General features: G+C 38.3%; 2 protein-coding genes across 3 annotated transcripts; both read right to left on the bottom strand.

The window, feature by feature from the left end:
- Positions 1–3914: 3914 nt before the first annotated feature.
- zdhhc18a (zDHHC palmitoyltransferase 18a) lies at positions 3915–12489 on the bottom strand. 2 transcript variants are annotated; one of them, XM_030157692.1, is made up of 10 exons: positions 11853–12489; positions 11562–11722; positions 11147–11296; positions 9191–9328; positions 9051–9102; positions 8175–8277; positions 7956–8068; positions 7696–7801; positions 6451–6521; positions 5612–5746 (listed from the first exon to the last, which is right to left on the bottom strand). In XM_030157692.1, the coding sequence occupies exons 1-9, from the start codon at positions 12086–12088 to the stop codon at positions 6480–6482; spliced, it is 1101 nt and encodes a 366-aa protein (XP_030013552.1). In that variant the 5' UTR covers positions 12089–12489; the 3' UTR covers positions 5612–5746; positions 6451–6479. The 2 variants fall into 2 exon arrangements, with proteins under 2 accessions (XP_030013551.1, XP_030013552.1); XM_030157691.1 differs by lacking the exon at positions 6451–6521 and having other exon boundaries at positions 3915–5746.
- Positions 12490–13924: 1435 nt separating this feature from the next.
- pigv (phosphatidylinositol glycan anchor biosynthesis, class V) lies at positions 13925–19483 on the bottom strand. Its single transcript, XM_030157690.1, has 3 exons — positions 19124–19483; positions 15455–16621; positions 13925–14746 (listed from the first exon to the last, which is right to left on the bottom strand). The coding sequence occupies exons 1-3, from the start codon at positions 19184–19186 to the stop codon at positions 14459–14461; spliced, it is 1518 nt and encodes a 505-aa protein (XP_030013550.1). The 5' UTR covers positions 19187–19483; the 3' UTR covers positions 13925–14458.
- Between the last annotated feature and the right edge of the window lie 229 nt (positions 19484–19712).

Here is a 19712-nt window from a genome sequence, read left to right as displayed (position 1 = left end):
GTGTGGTCATTAAAGACACAAATATCACATTGTACTACATTATTCTTACATATATTTATTGAATTAATACACAGAATGGGCCCAGAAACTCAAAACTTTTCATATAGACTTAATACTCTAAAATACTAGACAAAAAGCAGGTATTTTAAAGGTAAAAAATGGAAGTTATATGTGAACACTAAAACAGTGACGACTTAGCCATAATAAAATTTTAGAACATAAAATATAGAAATAAATTATATGTACCAGCAACCCAGGCATTTTCTAGCAGATTGATCGAGCACATATCAAACAGGCTGGATGTGATAAGGTACCATGTGGTACCCTGGTACACTAATCCAGCTCCTTTGCACATATTCAGGTTTCCATGGGGAGCACTTTCCATTTCCCCACACAGGCTGAGCTTTCTCCATCGCAAGAACCGAGGCTATCTCACACTGTTCTGCTTTATCTAATCTGTAAAGTTCAAATGCCAATCCAGTGCGCTCTTTGCCATTTGGCTGATACGTATGTTGGAAGGAAGTGTGGAAATTATTTTTATGAGTCTGGAGAATTTGGAGGGTGTAATCAAAGTCTGTGTAGCAAGAGTTGTGTTTTTATGTGAACTGCTGCTGCACAAGTGAGATACAATGATAAGTGTTTTAAAATAAGTCAAACTCAAATGACCTGTGTACAATAAGTTATATGGTCAGTTTTGTAACCTACAAGTAAGTGCTGACTGCAACAATCTTCTAATCTTTAAGCAAACTGAACCTGTAAATAAAACCAAGCCTACCAAGCCATGGTAGACTGGTCTACAGTTGACTCTGAGTGCAAAAAAAGGTAACAAAAAGGCTGTCACAGCTTTAAGGTGTTCATATGCTTAAACACCTAATGCACAAATAATCAAATCCACCCAGGCAACACCCAGAGAAATTCGCAGAAAAGCCATAAATAAACACATGGATAAGCACTGATTAAACTCCACACAAAGAGACACTTATCAGGTGTTACTTTTTTATTTGACATCGACTAGGATGCATGAATTAAACTAAATTTGACTGCGAGCATTGGTCAAACCATGAGTTTCACAAATCTTTAAGCATACATCTCTTTCTTGGCAACAACAGAAGACTTTTCACTTTATCACAATTAATAATCAGGATTCTGCATTTAAAATGGCATGTGCAGCTCGCAGGATTCAGTTGTTTCATGTTTCACTGGCAGTGACAACAAACTATGCCTGCTGGCAGCTGCAGCCCTCTGGCAGATGGTTCATTCTGCTCAGTGAGCCACACTTGTAGCTCTTGAAATCACAGCAGCGATGCTAACAGCAGCAGCCCTGACTGTGAGTCACCTGTTTTTTTTCACAGAGGTATTTGAGTTCTCCTCCGGTCAGACCAGTGAGCGATGAGGAAAGAACTTGTGAGATTGTGACGGTCGCACACATGACAGCATGCCAAACATGGCTCGCTGAAGAGGAACAAGCATGATGATTCACAGAGTGGGTGACAGCCCCGAGGTAAACTAGTAGTGGGGTGTTTCTTTGAAGACCTGGAATTTATTAGTTTGGAGTGAAAGAGATGGCTTTTCCTGCAGTTTGGTTGAATGTTGCTCATGCTTTCTGAGAAAAGAGAAAGCTTCAGCCAAGTCACAGGAGTCAGTGATGCTGGGGAAGGTGATTTTTAGTTTTATTGTAAGGATCTGCCCTCAGGTTTAAAACCAGGGGTGTCAAACATACGGCTCACAGGCCAGAAACGGCCCTCCAAAGGGTTCAATCCGGCCCACAGGATCCATGTAAAGTGTAACAGTTTACACAGAAGACATTGACGGTCAAGAGAGTCAGTGAAGTCTTGACAAGTTGTATTGATCATAAAGTTAAATGCTGTATTTTTTCAGTTACAGATGCCCCGTTACTAAATGTTCTGTGCCTTTTTAGATCCACTGTGATCTGTAAGTTGTAATGCACATGTGTAAATGATAAGCCGAGGCATAATATTGTTAAAATTGCCCTTTTTTTCTTAAGAAATTTCAGGTTGTTCACAGATGTTCAAGTTATTGACATTTTTTATTAAGGCATATAACAATTTTATTCTGTAATATTCCTCTTTTTTGCACTAAAACAAAGAGAAAAATTTGGAGTTGTCATTATCTATAAGTTATTATGCCAATATTTTACAGGTCTGGCCCACTTGAGATCAGATTGGGCTGTATGTGGCCCCTGAGCTAAACTGAGTTTGACACCCCTGCTCTAAACCTCTGTTCCTCATGTCAAACTAAGAAAAAACTACCCTTACATCCTGTGATATAAAAGAGTCAACTTGAAGCACCCTCTTATTCTGAAGGCCAGAAGTAATGAGACCTTCCTGCACCTGCTGACTGGGTGGCCTGCTCCATCTCTGTGCCACACCAGCTGAGGTCGAACACCATGATACACTCCAGCAAGCGAATAATCACCTGCAGCCAGCGAGGACTCAAATAATCCACATGTCAATACTGTTCACAATTAAACTGACTGCACAGAGATGAACTGGTTTACCTTTGCTGCCATTGTTAAATGTTAACTTGATTTGCAAAATGATCATTTTTTCCTTCTGCAAACAGTTTTCGTTCTTCCAGGCGGTGCAGGACTGTGGTCAAAATGCAACACAGCTGCTGAGGCAGTGATGCTTTGGCTTTTTCCTCCTTGCAAGACACTCAGCCAAAGTCTGTCCATCTGTTTCATTTTAGGTTAAGATATACAGGTTGCCTCAACGCGGACTCTTTTGATGTTGAATGAGATAATAAGTACATCAATTAAAGTTAGCATATTTCAGAAAAAAACACATCTCATCCAACTATGACAGTCTCTGTCTGGATCCAGCCTGAGCTGCCCATGTTTTTTTTGTCTGTATTTTCCTCTTCTGCCACATTTAATAAAAACATATAGAATGTAATTGAAAACTACATCTATACCGTGAAAAGTGTAATGTACATTTTATATATGGCTCAACTCATTCACATTTAGAAGATACCAGACAATAGATGCCACATAAAAGCCTAAAAACACCAGCATACAGGAGGCAAAGTTACAACAGCACATACCACATTTCTAAAGATGTTTCTGAGAGTCCTTAAAGCAGCATTGTTTCATGTACAGACACAGAAACAGAAACAGCTGAGTGCAGTCAGCCTCACCCTCCGTCGCCACAGTCTGTCCGTTGTGATCACTCTCCTCCAGGCAGTTGGTTCTTCAAGATTCAGTTTCAATAATTACAGGAAAAACTGCATCTTATAAAGTCTAAGCAGGGCAGAGAGAATACATCCAGTCATTAGCAATGCCAAGGAAACAATTTACCACTCTGACATATTCTAGTTTATTTTGCATGGTTATTTACTAACAGCTGGAGTCCAAAAAATCATCAGTGGGAACATACCTCAGGGCTGATTGAGGGAAGATACACCAGATAATGTTATTAACTTCAAATCTCTTTTCGTCTTCTGTCATCTTTTGTGTTTGGAGTTTGGCACAGTTCACTAAACAGACCATCCAGCTTGACAACACATTTTTCCTGATCTCCTGTGAACTTGTTACCACATCAGCTCATTGTGTCTGTGCTTAATGAACAGAGTTGTGACCAGTGCCTCGGTCAGTGCAGGCTCGGACCAGCTGTGACCCACTCTGTGCATCTGATGGACACACCTCAGACTGGATGTTTGCCTTTCTGAGCACATGTGGTTAACATGCATCTCTTCAATGTTTCCATTAAGCAGCTGTGAGGAAGGATGAACCTGACCGTCTGATTTAGTGTATATGGAAGGTTACTGTTTATCATTGGAATCATGAAGTGAACCAAGAATTTCATCATGCAGATATTCAGCCTTTCTATTCTCATTTTAAACCTTTTTCTATCATGGAAAATTAGAAAAGTAATAGATGAGGCACACACACACAAAAATTGGACAAAACTGTTTCTTTTTATTTTTACAGTTTCACTGTTACATCCTACAAAATACAAAGAATTTGTTCATACAAGCACTGCTTGTAGTTTTCTACAACCTATCGGTGTGGATGCAGATAAATGGACGACCCAGTGACTATGGCAAAGTGGTTCTTTACAAACTCACAACGTATGTACAGCTTCATTGCTATTACAGACCATAAATAAAACAGTAAAAGGCCTTTCTCCAAATCAGTGTCCTGTTAGAACAGTGATAGTGGACTACACTGCAATTCTTACTCCTATGCTGCCCCCTAGTGGCAAACACTAGTTCTCACATGAAATTGTACTCCATCACAGGTAGTGTTAGGTTTCAGCCTGTAAGAAAGGAAAAGGTCACGGCCATAAAACTGACAGCCTGCCCACATGTGAAAAGGCTTCTTCAACATTCTTTAGACATTACGTAGTCTTAACACACTCCACACATGAAGCTGATGCTGAAATACATAGTAAAAAAAAATATATATATATATACCCAGTAACTTACTACTGAAGCAAAGAAAAACGAGACACTCACTTCCACTGAAAGCATCCCAGTAGATCACATTAACAGGAAACAGTGTCAGCTCTACTGTAAATACTGCAATCCATGTCCCAGCAGGCAGCAGCAACTTGATTAAAATTAAATACTTGTTTTGACAAGCAGACACACACTGAGAAACAAAGCAAACCTACAGTATGAGCTTTCAGTCACGTATGAAAAATCTGAACACATCCACTAAGATTTTCCTGTTTTCTAAAGTAAAAACACCCCACAAAAATCATTTCATCAAAAAGCATCTGATGTACATGACATGAATACCCACTAATAAAATACAGCAAAACCCTTACTTACATGTTAAAATAAAATAAACCTTGCACTTTGCCCTTCCACTTTAAGCTCCAGGTGTTTATCTTTATCAAACTGGGCTGAAGCGAATCTAGATGATAATGAATGACATGGTATGACATAAGGCTGACTCTCAAGTTACTAATCTGAAAAGGCTTACTATCCAGAGCATGCCATTTCAATAAAACCTAAACTCGTGTATCTTTACTTTCTGCATCCACAGCTTTCTGCTAAGTATTCCCAGATTTAAAGCCCTGTTTGCATAAGATATTAGTAGGACGTGACACGCTGTGGCTGCAATGTATGGCTTGAGGTTGTGGAAGGTGTGGAGATGGGTTCAGTGTTTAAAAAAATATCTCTGTATTGTGCTCGGTGGTTTACTAAGAGTTTTCATCCTGAAGAATACATAGGACAACACTTATATTAACTCGCAACACCCTCCAGTACTTTATGGCCATTCAGCTTATGAAAAGTGGCATTTCAAACAGCAATACCATCACTTTAGTAAGTTTGTCTTGAACCAAAATTATTTCCTGTCCAGTGACAGTGAGCAGCATTGATGATTCAGAAGCATTCCTCATTGGAGAACGAACCAGAGCTGATCACTTTTTGGGTTCGATCAGGTCAGTGGAATGAAGCCGACGTCGGCCGATTCGCTCAGAAACAGGTTGGTGCGGCTAAGCGAAGGGGAGGGGGAAGCCAAACGGAAAGCTGGGTTGATGGAGTGCAAAGAATCCCTCTTGCTGCTTCTGCTGAACGGGGGGCAGGGAGTGACCACAGGCCCGTGGGCAAGCTGCCGTGAGCAACCTGTGGAGGGTGAAGTCTCTGTGGAAGGTCCTGAGACGCTGGTCGCCTCCAGGCCCAGAGGAGATGTCTTTGGGGTGCCAGGCGGGCACAGGCCAGGAAATTCAGAGGAGTGGACCATCCTCTCCAGCACATCCTTGGTGCTTTGAGTGCACTGTGTGAAAATTTACAAAAAAAAAAAAAAAAAGGATATCAAAAACTGACATGCAGCATATTGTCTTAAAACCAAGCTGAAATGACAGAACAGTGGCAATTCTGCAGTGTGATTAAACAGATTAGTTGTGAAAGCAATGATTGAACTGATGACAGCACTGTCAATTGATTAAAATGGAGAAAAGCATGGAGGAAAGTGAGTTAGATGCAGACAAAATAATTAGAAAGCAACAATATGGAACAAGGTTTAGATGTGCGTAGAGAAGCTGCTTCTTTCCATGGTTCTTCCAGCTTTAATAAGAGTAGAAAAGGTGGTTATGGAAACAGTTAATGTGATTCATGAGTGTCACTGCATGCACAAACCCATACAATTAAGTACATCATCTCATCTAATTAGACAAGGAAAAAAAGAGACAGCCAGCTTCATCCAGAGTGAGTGAGCAAATGTAAATGAGTGAATGGTAGTGAAGCATGCACATTCACAGATAAGACAGTGCACCAGTCCACACCATAACTGCAAACCAATCACAAAATATGCCCCTACTGCCCTTTGGTTTATTGTGTACAGAAATTAAAGGATCCTACAAATACTAGCTGTTGAAATCCAACTGTACATACCAACAAACAAACAATGAATAATGACAGCACAGTGGATGGCATGTGGAGAGATGTTGTGATTGGTTTAATGTTCAACCCTACGCTTACCATCAACCGTCTACATGCAGCAGTGCCCTTCAGGCTGTGCAGGACAATGCAATATCCTGACAGTTCTCCTCCTAGCAGGGTGGAACGAATACAGCACAACACTGAGAGTTCAATCTTACATCTAAGGATTGCGGTACATGGATTAAACAAACAAATTTGGAAAACAAAATAATCTGACTGCAAATGCACAGAAAACTGTACACATCTTAAAATCTACACAAAGCATGAAGAGGCAAAGTAAGCTTCAGAGACCAGGATCCCAAAATATTTATAAAAAAGTTTATTTAGCATATAAAAGACATCTGTTATACCCTTATATGAAAATAGTAGATATAAGTAGAAAAGTGTCTAAGAAAATAAAGCAAAAATATCTAACGATATACCCATGAAATGCTGGAAATATTTAGCAAATATATTTAAGGAACGTGACAATTCATCCATAGTAAAGTGCGAATGAAACAAACAAAAAATATGGCGCAATACCTTTTTTCCAAAGTAAACTAGTGCTACTAATGAGCAGCACAAAGCCCTTTGTCTATGTGCATACACCTTCACCACAACATACATGCAAACTCAGTAGAACAGTAACATGGAGGTAGATACAGCATGTTGAACTCCAAAAGGGTGCAGCAAACATAAACATACAGTATGTTGAATACATAGGTATATGATGTGTGGTGTCCCATCACACAAGTTAAGCCGTCTGACTGGCAAATCAGCAGGTCAACTGTGACCATCACAAACATTTAAATCCCCCCAAAATTTCAGCCCTCTTTCAGTGATGATACACAACAGTGATTACCAAGGCAATTTGCTCTAAAGCTTAAAAAAGTACTGTCTAAATATGTTGCGTGGTGATAAAATACCTTTCAGTAGAAGTTTATGTTGATTGTTTATTCTGCTTTGCTAGCTTGTTCACATTCTCTGTGGATATGCAAGTTTAATTACTGAAATTTTAAGAGACATAGAAATACTGTTCCAAACCAATCAAAAGCTCCTAAATTCACCATTTCAAATACAGAGATATTTCTACCTTCTCTTGTTGTGAACACAATGCAAAAAATGTGCAAAATGTCAAATGTCAAAACACTGACCACATATTCATGTAAACATCTCTACTGGACGCAGTACAGCTAAAGCCTGGAGGATGAAGAGGTGGACACACAGTGAGGAGGAAACACAGGGAGCAGGCTAACAACATGGGAGCTATGGGACATTCATGGAGCACAGGCTGGTTCATCCTACCATGTGTGCGTCATTCTTGGCTGCGAATGGGGGCAGTTCTATCTCAGAGGCAGAAGCAGCAGGGATCGCCTCATCGGGAGGCAGGAAACCTCTCCTGTCAATCAGACTAGAAATAAAAAAGAAAAAGAAGAAAATTATGTTATGATGCACTGTAATATGTACTGTGACTGATGTTTAAGCACTTTCAATAATACTGTCTGCTTTCATTTTCACAGGAAAATGAAAGATGTAAGTGCAAGTTTTCTAATATCTGTACTCACCTTGGGGGCATGGGACCACATAATGTCGCACAGCAGTTGGTTATAATGTTGTTGTAGCTGTAGGGGTTCCCAGACTCCTCTGCGCCTCTTTTACTCGACCAGGAGCCCTTTATCTGCATTGAAAGTAAGTTGTCAGTTCAGTGATCTTCATTAGATAAATTACACATTAGTGGTGGTTATCAATGATTAATCAGAATGGAAGGCAACCACAGTACTTACATCTTCATTTGTTGTAAGGTTGGAGGCCACTAAGTATGTATGGAAGCCTGACAGGCCCAGAATAGACCAGACGGAGAAGAAGCAAATCACCAACTCCACCACAGTACAAGAGAGTTAAGGGATGGCAACATTACCATTATCAAGGATTGCTAATCAAGCACGGCAATTTGTAAAAAGTAATGAGTGTTTCTAATAAACCCTTCTACCAAAACTTAAAATTAACCAAGATATTTTCTAGATAAAACACATGATCTAACACAGCTAACTACATGGGTTTTTTCTCATTAAGTGCAGCAGCAATACTGTGAACTGTCTCTGCTCTTTTAGACATTTTTGTACTACTCAGACCTTGTATAAATATAAATTATCACAGTACTGAGGGCAGTGAATTATTGTAAATGGGTTACAAGATGCAAAAAATACCCTGTGACAAAGAATTTGTAATTTTAAATGAGACACGTATTAAAAATAGTCTATGTATAAATTCTGATTTCAGAGGGATACGCACATATCAACAAGCTGATATAATTTCATGCTCATCATGTGCACCATGATGAGATAAATCCCTACCTTGTCTGTGAATAACAGATTGAAACACCATAAAGTCATACTATCTATATTTGTCCAGTCACTGACATCATCTCAGGAGCACATGAGGCAGCAAACCCACTACTGAAAAGCAATCTGCCTAAAAGCACTGCCTGGCTAAATGCTAACTCTCTGATCCTATTAACTGAGGGCTTAAGACAAGAAGCAGTGGGAAGTGCCGTGTCAACAGTGTAACTTGTGTTAGGTCTAAGAGCAGACAGTGCAAACATTAAAAACTTTTATCTAATTAACAGGTTAGTGATAACGTTTAGCGTAAACAAAGGATATCTGGCAGGGCTCTCCTGAATGGCTTGGACAAGGCTTTTACCAGCTTGAGAACCTGATGAAAGAAATGAAAATAAATCCATGGCTTTGTTAGAAAACATAACAACTTATGAACAAATTGAGTCCTAAGTAAGAATACTTACGCAGGGTAATGTGTGTGATGACACAGCCAAATATGAAAGATGTCAGAAAGGACAGCGAGATGATAAAACTGTAGAAAAAGCGGTAATTGCGTTTGCCCACACAGTTTCCAACCCATGGGCAGTGATGATCAAATCGCTCTGAGGGTGAAAATACAGGAAATGTTAGGAAGTAGGAGTTAGAGCTACAAGTATATACTGATTTGTAGTCAGCTACTGGGCCTGGCCAAGCGAAAGTGAACATCAGGATCAATTTCTTTTTTCTCTAAAACTATACTTTTGATTACTTTGAATGAAAGACATACATCTCTAGTTTCTAAGACTATGTTTATTTAATTTGTACCTGAATTATAACTGGATATATAAGAAAAATCTAAATTCTATGTAAATAGAATACAGTGTACATTAAGAACAGTAAAGGCTGTAAATACAGCATAAATTCAGAATGTAAATAGCAATGTGTGAAATAAATATGTTCAAAATATATGCCTGTGTCTAATCTTATAATTCATAATAATAATCAAATACTATAATGATTTTTGATGTTATTCCTTATAAGAAACAGCAGAAAGATGTGTTTCAAATATAGCAACGAAACATTTGTCTCCAAAGATTGATAGTTTGATCAGTATCTTAATAAAATCTTTGATTATTATTATGGTGTATCACACTGAACAAATATCTCACTCCATTACTTTTTTCAATTCTCACTCCGTTACCATGAATCAATGTCTTTTAAAACTAAAATAAAAATGATATCAGTTTCACTTCTGGATATAATGTACTCTCATATATTAAGAAAAGTGTGATATGCTAAAAATTTGCACTTTCCTTGAAGAACGGCACTTTTTGGCATTTTTTCCAAACCTTGAATAACTGATGTATATTTTTCCTCACTTTGTTAGTTTGTCGATGATGACAAATTCATGCTTTTATTACATATTTGGTTATTATTCCTTAACGACTTGTTGAAGTACTTGCTTAGACCTACAATTTGAGCTATTATGGTTGATAAAAAATATTTTTTTAAAAACAGATATGGAATGATTAATATTGCTGCACAGTGCTTTCTCACTCTGTTACTTGCTTGGTCAGGCCCTATTATATGAATAGAAATTACATGAAACTATTTTGATAATGGAATAATCAGTTATTTTTGATCCATGACATTAAACTGAAAATCTTTTGGCTGTGAACATTTGACATTATCTTTACGGGACACTCATCATTTTCTGGCATTCTATAAACCAAACAACAAAAAAAGAATCAACAATGAATTAATTAAATCAACAATGCAAATAATCATTAGTTGCAGAACTTATAGCTACATATTTTTAATGTAAGGGATTGTATTCAACAATGTAGAATTATTCATGAGGACTAAACTTCAATCTGAAAGCCTGACATCAGGGTACAGTTCTGATAAATAAAGTTTTTTTTTTGTTTTGTTTTGTTGTTATTTCAAAGAAACAAAAATAGCAATTGCATCAATAACACACCCATACCTGAATTACTGTAATAGCTTTTCTATCAAATTAACTATTGCCTTTTCCAATTAACAGGACAAACCTAACAGTGTGACAATGACTCAGCGCAATCAACTGTGCTCGACATAACTAAATAAAAATCTGTTAATTTAATGGGCACCCATTTTATCACTAACTAAATAAGGGCTCGAAGCTACATGAAAAAGGTCAAGTTTCTTACATTTTTACATAACTATGATTGTGTTCCCAAATACAGCATTTTGTGTTAATTCAGCTAATTTTTGGCATATTAAACAACATGAGGTCTGTCCTATAGTGTTTTAGGATAGCACAAAGCAGAACCTCTTATATGAAAGAATGAATGAAGGCTTTCTACCCAGTCGTAGTAAATGTTTCTCTTGGCAAATGCCATTTAAGTTGTTAAAATAAATTAGTGCTGGAGGAATAAGTAGGAATGTGACCAGATACTAACCTACACAGTTGTCACACAGGCTGCAGTGAGAGGTCCGAGGAGGGCGGAACATTTTACAAGTAAAGCAATATTTGAGCTTCACCACCTGCTGGTTGATGAGGATCTCCTTGGTCCGAGGAGGGGGCCGATACGTGGAGGATCCTGAGGTATCTTAAAATAGAGAAGCACAGAGAAATAAACATGCTGGGTCTTGCACATGTAATCAAAACAGTACACCCAAGAGGCAATTAATGATGAATTAAAGGATAAGGCAACCGTTTGGCCTTTTTTTGCTCTTAAATACTGGTAAAAAGTAAGCTGCTTACGTCTTGGTCTACACTTCAATGCCACATGTCCCTCTGAGATGGCCCATATGGCAAAGCTGTTTTACCCCATCTGTCCCAGATTGAGTGTGCAGTTCCAGGATATTCCTTACCTATCTGCTTCTCAATATCTGCTGCTTCATCTGGAGTAGCCCTGGGTAGGATTCCCGGGTCAGTAAAGCTTGTTCTCAGCAAGGAGATCACCACAAACACAAAAAGCACCCCGCCGATCACAGGTATAAACACGGTCAAATGCTCCACCAAGAACGGGCAACTGCAAGGAGAAGAAGTATTTTTTAATATATACTTCGACAGGGAAATAAGCTATACATGTACATTAGCAATATGTAAGTTGCTAACAGGGATCTGAGAAGATAAACACACGACAGGACAGAACTACTCACTCGAATGCAAAGAAAAGGCCACAAGTGACAACGATAAGGCCCAGTGTCAAAGGAAGGACACCGCTCTGTCTGGCCAGGATGATCCGTCCATCGCAGAAAAACCGGTTCTTTCCAGGGAACACTTCCCATTTTCTTCGCGGCCGCTGCGCTTTAGTTTCGGTGTGATTCTGTGCGGAGGAGGGCGACACCGACAGCGCCCGCGGGTCGATCTGCTGGTACTCACAGTTCTTCATCATGTAAACAGTTTCCACACCGCGCGGAGGTAGCAAAAAGGCGAACACTTAACTCTATATTTTCGCCGTGTTTTCCAGAGATTATTACCTCAACATTTAGTCATTTTGTGAGCGGACTTACGTCGCCTGCTAGGGTTCAGTTTCCCATCCTGAATGCTAACGCTAGCTAGCTAACGAAACAGCAAAGGCATTCTTCTTCGTTGTCACGTTTAACAAGCCACTGCAGCCCCCGCGTTGACGTAACGTTAACTACCATCTTTGGCAGTTAAATTAATCTTGCGTGTAAATTCTACTCTTCATTTTTTTCCATTTGTATCCCCATTTTACAGCAAGACGACTGAGGAGTGTCGGCTGAGGCTACTTGCGGCTGTTCACATTTCCTTTTTCTTTTACTGTACCGTCGGCCAACACACGTCACGAAGCGAACGTTGACGTAAAGGGCTCATAGCTGATCTCTAAAAGCTCAGACACGTCGAGTCACGTGTCAGATGAGCACGACGATGGTTTATAGATCTATGGTGACCACCAGCGGCGCAAATATAATCTGTTTTAATTGCTACAGTGTACTGTGTTTGGAAAAGCTTTGTGAAATATCTTATCTTCCCAAATTTAAAGAGGTATAAATACATTTTCAGTATTGTATCAGGACTAAAATCAAGGAAATGCATATTAAAACTTTACACAATATATATATCGCACTAAGCTAAATTGTTCTATATACTTAGATGCTGAAAACACATGTACATTTTGTAAACAAGAATCAGAATCACTTCATCTATTCTATTATTTTCCTTATTCTCTTTCTTTTTAGACCCATCTTACAAATTGCAGTTCTTTCAATTTAACCAACACCATTAAAATTTACAGATAACCGCATAATTACACATTTTGACCACACACATTCTAAAATATTATTTATAATCAGTCTCTTTATTTCATAAGGAAAATGTCATATTCATTAACATAAGTTTTAGGAAGAAGTTGCAAATTTGACAAATTTCATGTGAGAATCCAAAATTTACATTAATTCATCATTCCTCATAAAGTCCAAAAAAAAAAAAAAAAAAAAAAAAGCAACAAATTCCATTAGTATGTGCGAAGAATTCTTTAAAATGAAATAATTACACCCCCTTACAATTGTACTGTCTTTATTATATTTTTTAAAGTGTCTGTTGCCTGTGATGTTTGATTGTATTGCGGATTCTTTCATTGATGTTTTTTTTTTTTTTTTTAAGTGTGCTGTGTTTGCGTCATGTAATTAAAACAATAGGAATAATTAATCCCAAAGAAGGAAAAAAGTACATTAGACTCAGTAAACCAGGGATACTAGACTTTCCAAATTAGACGACAGAGTATTCAGGTATTATGAACAAACATTCAACTCTTGAAAATATTTAGCTTCAATTTAACTGGCTTTTTGTTTTAACTTTCTCACCAAATTAACTTGGTACAAGGCCCATATGATAAATTACATATTTTTCTGCATTTCATACCATCTGTTTCTTAGTGTTATATTCTGTTTACATTGGAAAAAAGGTTTAAAAATAATAATAATAATAATAATTCACAATACAGATTCAACAAATTTCTTTGACTTCAAAAATAGTCCACTCATGTTGAGTATCCTTGCATTATTCTTTTTGAATCATAGGGGTTTTAGTATTTTCAGAGTCAAATTCCACATTTCACTTTAAATCTTAATTTTATATACTCCCAAACATCTGTAATAATAAAGAACAAATAACTATATATTTATAAACCTACGGTATTTGTTTTAACATCATTGACAAAGTATTATCTTTATTTGGCATGAAAATAAAGACAGTTTTAAAGATAACCTCTACATCAACAAAATCTTTATTTTTGGCATTCGCAACCAAGATTTTCAAACAATATTGGAATAATTCTCCAAACATGCAGTGCAATATTATACAGAAAAAAAGAATTGTATAAAAAAATTTAATGCAAAACTACCACAGCTGTTACTAAATGGACAACCTGACAGTGAATAAGTCTTGACAAATATGTGCAAATAAAATTGTTGTCCATTGCATGAATAAAGTGGTTTGTTCTAATAATGTCTGCACAGGACTGGAAGTCATAGCTACAATAGACACAGCATTTCCCAAACTGTGTAAATGAATTTAATTATTTATCCCCATTTACCCAGCAAAGCAAAGTGGCACTGATAAAATTGTTGACATGTGAGCAACTTTCCTGACATTCTGTTGAATGTTACTGCGATGAACAATTAAATATTTACTGGATTAAAGAAACAGTGAAGCAGCTTCATGTAGCAAAACCCTTAAAGTAAAATGACAGAGCCCAGTGCTTTGTAGATATTGCAATTAAAGCTCAGTGCAGAGTCGTAAGTCAAGTCCATGGTAAGAAGTTACAATGCAGTACCAAGCCCAGTACCCAGTATGAGAGGAAATATCCCAAGATACTTTGTGTAATAGAAGAACAGGTTCTGAAGTGTGGAAGCAGGGCTGTGATGGGGTTTTGGGGAGTGTGCTTGCATCCATTTCGGGAGTGGCTCTGCAGCTGTACATTAGGAGTTGATGTTTTCCTTCGATGAAGAAGTGGCTCATTGAGGAGCAGGAGGTGGGCACTGATCCAGAAGGGCACAGGAGACGAGGAGGCCATGAATCTGGTCAGAACCTGGAAATACAGGTAGGGATGAAAATGAGCGGAAATGAACAGATGTTCCACACATATATAGTATATTTACAGATATATGAGGGTTGACTGATAAGTTCCAAGGCTTAGGTAGGAGATGAGTTATACTGCTTTCATTACATTTATACACAGTTTAACATTGTGGATGACTATGCAAAGGTTTGAAGTCAATAGCTTTTGTGGTGCTTTTGTTTCAGAATCGCCATTTGCCAAGAAAATTAACATTGTGCTCATTGACAAAAGCCATTGCTTGACTTTAATAGATCAAGAAATTACACAATGTAACACTGAAATAACACTGGGTATGTCACAGGGACACATTTATTACAATGAACTCTAAATTACCATGATGTCTCTGTATAAAGGCCAATGGCGTCTATTTACTAAGAACAACAAGAGTTATTGACTCCAACTGTCAGCATGTTGAACTGGATCTGAATGGAACAATACAGGCCATAAACGTATCAATCACATTCTGTATTTCACAACATACTACCTCTAATTTTGTCTAGATCTATCATTAATTTCCTTAGTTATAGGGTTTTATCCACTGACGTGTATTTTAACTGTTGTGACCCTTGATGATTTTCTAACTTGTCTTTTTATTGTGGTGCTTCTGTAACTTGGATTTAACAAAGTGCTATATGAATATAGATGACTACAAATAGTACTAACAGTAGTATTACTTACCTGTACATGCATGCACAATGTCCCAAACACCAGGAGGACTGTGGAATGAACAACATACACAAATACCCTGGGGTTAAAGAATCCTGGAGTAGGTTTGTCCAGCCCTTTATTTGCACTTGTCTCCCAAAGTCCGAGTCTAAGACATAGTTCTGGATTAGCTTGAAAATAGGCATATACTGCCATTATGCCAAGGGTTGCCATAGGTAGAGCCAAAACAAAGTTTGGTATCTGCTTCAGCTCAAAGTAGCGAAGGAAGCCAACATCCCAGTATACGTCCTGGATGTGAGAATAAAGCAGGGGCAGGGGTCTCATGCACCAGAGTGGCGGTGGACCATTTTCATCGGGGACCCGGTAGCCCTTCCTTTCAGCCAGCGATAGGAGAGCGGGAGGTATACGCTCCAAGGAGACAGACGGTGTGCAAAACGTCCTATACCCGTAGTACTGGAAGGCAATGAAAGGAAGGGCAATAATTGCAGTGCCTAGGAGAGAGGTAAGCAACAAACGAATGACAACCCAAATATAGTGGAAGGCTTTACTGTGGCCTCTTGTTGTTGTGCGATATACACGAATCTTGGAAATGGCGTGCAAAGATGGAAGATACAGTAGGAATCCTATATTAACAAGTCCATTGGATCGTGCTGCAGTGGCTATGCAGAGGGCCAAGCAGGCTCGCAGAGTGAATCCCTTCTCCAACAGGTAGAGGCCACCAAAAGTGAGGGCAGCGAACAGGCTCTCTGAGTAGCCAGCAGTCATAAAAACATTGGCAGGTGTGATGCAGTAGAGCAGGCTGGAGAGCAGAGCGAGACGCCTGTCCTGCAGAACAGTTCTACTAAGAGCATGCAAAGCAACCACACTCAGTAAGAAGAGGGCACTGTTTCCCAGAGCGATGGTTACAAGCAGACGACCCCGCACCGTCAGCCAGCTGCTGAGGGGCCACAGGAGGGTCTCTGCCAGGCCACGGAGGACGATAGGGAAGAGGGGGAAAAAAGCAAAGTTGTGCTCATATAGGTATCCTCTTTCAGCAATGAAGAGGAAATGTTCTGCGTCCCAGTGAGAGAGGCCTCCCAGCAGCCACTCCACTGCAGAGTCCAAGTACAGGGGCTCCTCTGTCCGAGGGGGCCTGAACGCATCAGCTTCATGGTCAGGAATGGCAGCATTAAACACAGCCTAAGGAGAAATATATGACAACCTTAAACACAGAAAATACTGGATGTTATATCTACTATATTTGTCTGACAGCTTTAGCTACTTTTAGAGAAAACTACATATCTCCAATTTTGTTGATGTTGAGAAGTTTAGACAATTCATCATCATTTAAGGATATACTATATGTTCTTACATTGGTTGAGAAATAAACTCTTGACAACCCTCTTGGATTAACTGCACTCCACTTTGGCACAAAGCTCAAAACAGACCTCGTTTACTAAGCTCATGAAGAGTTTATTTTTTTTAAAGAAACCTATGGTTTTCACACGACAGCGACCCTGCAAGCATATGACCATCTTCTAAAATATGTGGACTGTATATGGGGCTGGCCAAGTGGTAATGGATGGACAGCCTTACTACATTTTTGTTTGCCCTTTCACAATTATTTATAGTAGAAAGATGAATGATGCCTCATTTTGCAGGAAATAATGAGCACTTTTATGTGTGATCGAAAAAACATTTTAACCTAATTTTCTGGCTTAAAATATTAAAAATCCCTTGGTAATGGATGTACACAAAATTTACATCTGTTTTTGACCAGTTTATAAATCCTGTCTTAAAGTGCAGTTCCAATTTTCACACAACTGTAAGATCTTTACTGTTGGTCCTCTAGAGTGTCTATTTTGCAAAACTGTAAACCGTTTGTATTTTCTCAATATATAAGGGGAAAAAATAGCAAGGGTTTTGCTAAGTGTTTGGTAACGGATGGACAAGGGAGAATAATCACAAGTTTCAATTGTTTATTCAGCATAATTATATCATATCTAAATAAAATAATTTAATACATTTTAACACATATTTATCTCAGTTTATTATATATTTGTAACCACTGTAATAAGAGTAGCAAAAAGTTTTTAAATTGACCTTACAACTTATCATACGTATAATATAGGTCCAATAGCAAAAAAATCAAAGTTATGCTTTGAATTGCACTGACAGACAAAGAATGCAAACATACGTGTATGCTGAATATAATGCAAACTAAGTATTTTTAAAACATCTTTCTAAAAAATAAAACTTGTGCTGGACACTAGAAGTAATGTACTTTCAAAATATGTCTTAAAAAGGTGATTTAAATTTTTATTTTTGATCTAGATGTTAACCTTCCCTTAGCCAGCCCCATCAGTTGTGGCTTTACACAACAGTATGTGAAGCTGAGTAGTTAAAATGCATTCAACCTCAATCAATCAATCAATCAATCAATCAATCAATCAATTTCTTACAAAATTATTACAAACAGTTATTAAAATAAACAATTCATTAACAAAATACGTTTTGTAATAGAACACCCCAGAAGCAGTCCTCATCTTATAAATGGGGGCCCTTAAACATAATAATGGATTGGATTTCTATAGTGCTTTTCTAGACACCCAAAGCGCTTTACATTATTGACCCATTATTCATTCGCTCCCACATTCTCCCTCTGGTGGTGGTAAACTACATCTGTAGCCACAGCTGCCCTGGGGCAGACTGACAGAAGCGTGGCTGCCATTTTGCGCCTACGGCCCCTCTGACCACCACCACCAAACATTCATACACCAATGTGAGTGGGACTGGAGGCAAGGAGGGTGAAGTGTCTTGCCCAAGGACACAACGGACTGACTAGGACAGGGCGGGATTTGAACCGCCAACCCTTCGGTTATTGGACAACCTGCTCTACCAACTGAGCCATGGCCGCCCCTAACATGTAATAAGAGACATAATTTTTTTTAGATTATCATCTTTAAGACATCAAATGTTCTAGATAACTACAAAAACATATTTTAAATAAAATATTTGCTTATCTTCCTAACGATGATTCATTCCAATTTCCTAAGTCCTACTCTAATAAACATATTTCTGTATTCTCAGATGATTTAATAGTAAGACATGGGGCTTTACCCACATAAATAAAGAGTTTACATGATTTGTATATAAGCCATGCAGGGTTTTGGGTCAGGTGTATATTTGAAGTAGCTCTGTTTATTTATGTTTACTTTTTTTGTTTTGGTTCATTAGGCCATGTGGGGTTATAATAAGCATAAAGCAGCAACAATTTTGCTTAAAACTCATTTAAAATATATTAAAAGGAGATTTTTTTAAAAATAGTTTTCAATCCCTTAAACATCTACAGAAGTAAAATGCAACAGTAATATTAATTAATTAAGAAACATTGGCAGGGACTGTTTTAAACCACACAGTGCGTTTATGTGGTGGTACATACTCTGTGCATGCAGGAGTTGTATTTATAGTTGGAATATTTTCACAGTGCTTATTCAGGGATGTGCAGAGTTGTTGTATGAGTAACAAATCACACAGGCTTAACCTTAATTTGTGTGTCCCCTTCTTACCACTGAGTCCCCTGAGGAGCTACCACACAGAAACACATTACAGCCAAGGTGACTCAAACATCTGGGAATATGAAGGCTGGAACTTCAGCAAGGGGAATGAGCCGGATGTCAGATTCACAACATAGTATCTCACCTGCAAAAACAGCGAAAGGCCCCTCGTAACTGCGGCAAACTCCAGGACGGCTCTGACATCCATGGCTATTGATTTGATGGACGAAATGTGGAAAAGCCGGTTGTAACAGGCCCGATCATTCCGTCTGCCACTAGACAGTAAATACTGCGCTCGTCACGTTTTCTACTAAACATAGCTATCTGAGGTCTATTTGGCAAATTAAAGACTCCACCGGTGTTAACGCGTACGGGGTTTTGTCGAGAAGAGGTGAGACTAAAATTTAACATTAACGTTAATGGTTAAATGAGCGTTTGTTTTCCGGCAGGTGTGATCTTTGTGTCTCGTATCCTCATCCTACTGCAGGGAGCTGGCTCCTTTGAATGGCACTTTCACTTCCGGTGTGACCACAGACAATTTCAAAATAAAAGCTCCTTCATGCGCATTGGAAAATAATCTATTACACGGATTAGAATTACATTATTCTTCTAATTATTATTGTTCCGCACACTGATTTTAAAGTGACAATATGATGACAAATACACCGTTAGACCAGACACTTCCTGTTATGTTTAATGTATTTGCTCAAGTGTGGAATTTGTATACAAATAAA

The sequence above is a fragment of the Sphaeramia orbicularis genome, chromosome 16 (genome assembly GCF_902148855.1).
Source record: "Sphaeramia orbicularis chromosome 16, fSphaOr1.1, whole genome shotgun sequence".
In the NCBI taxonomy this organism is placed as follows: Eukaryota; Metazoa; Chordata; class Actinopteri; order Kurtiformes; family Apogonidae; genus Sphaeramia; species Sphaeramia orbicularis.
This window is presented reverse-complemented; position numbering and strand designations above follow the sequence as displayed.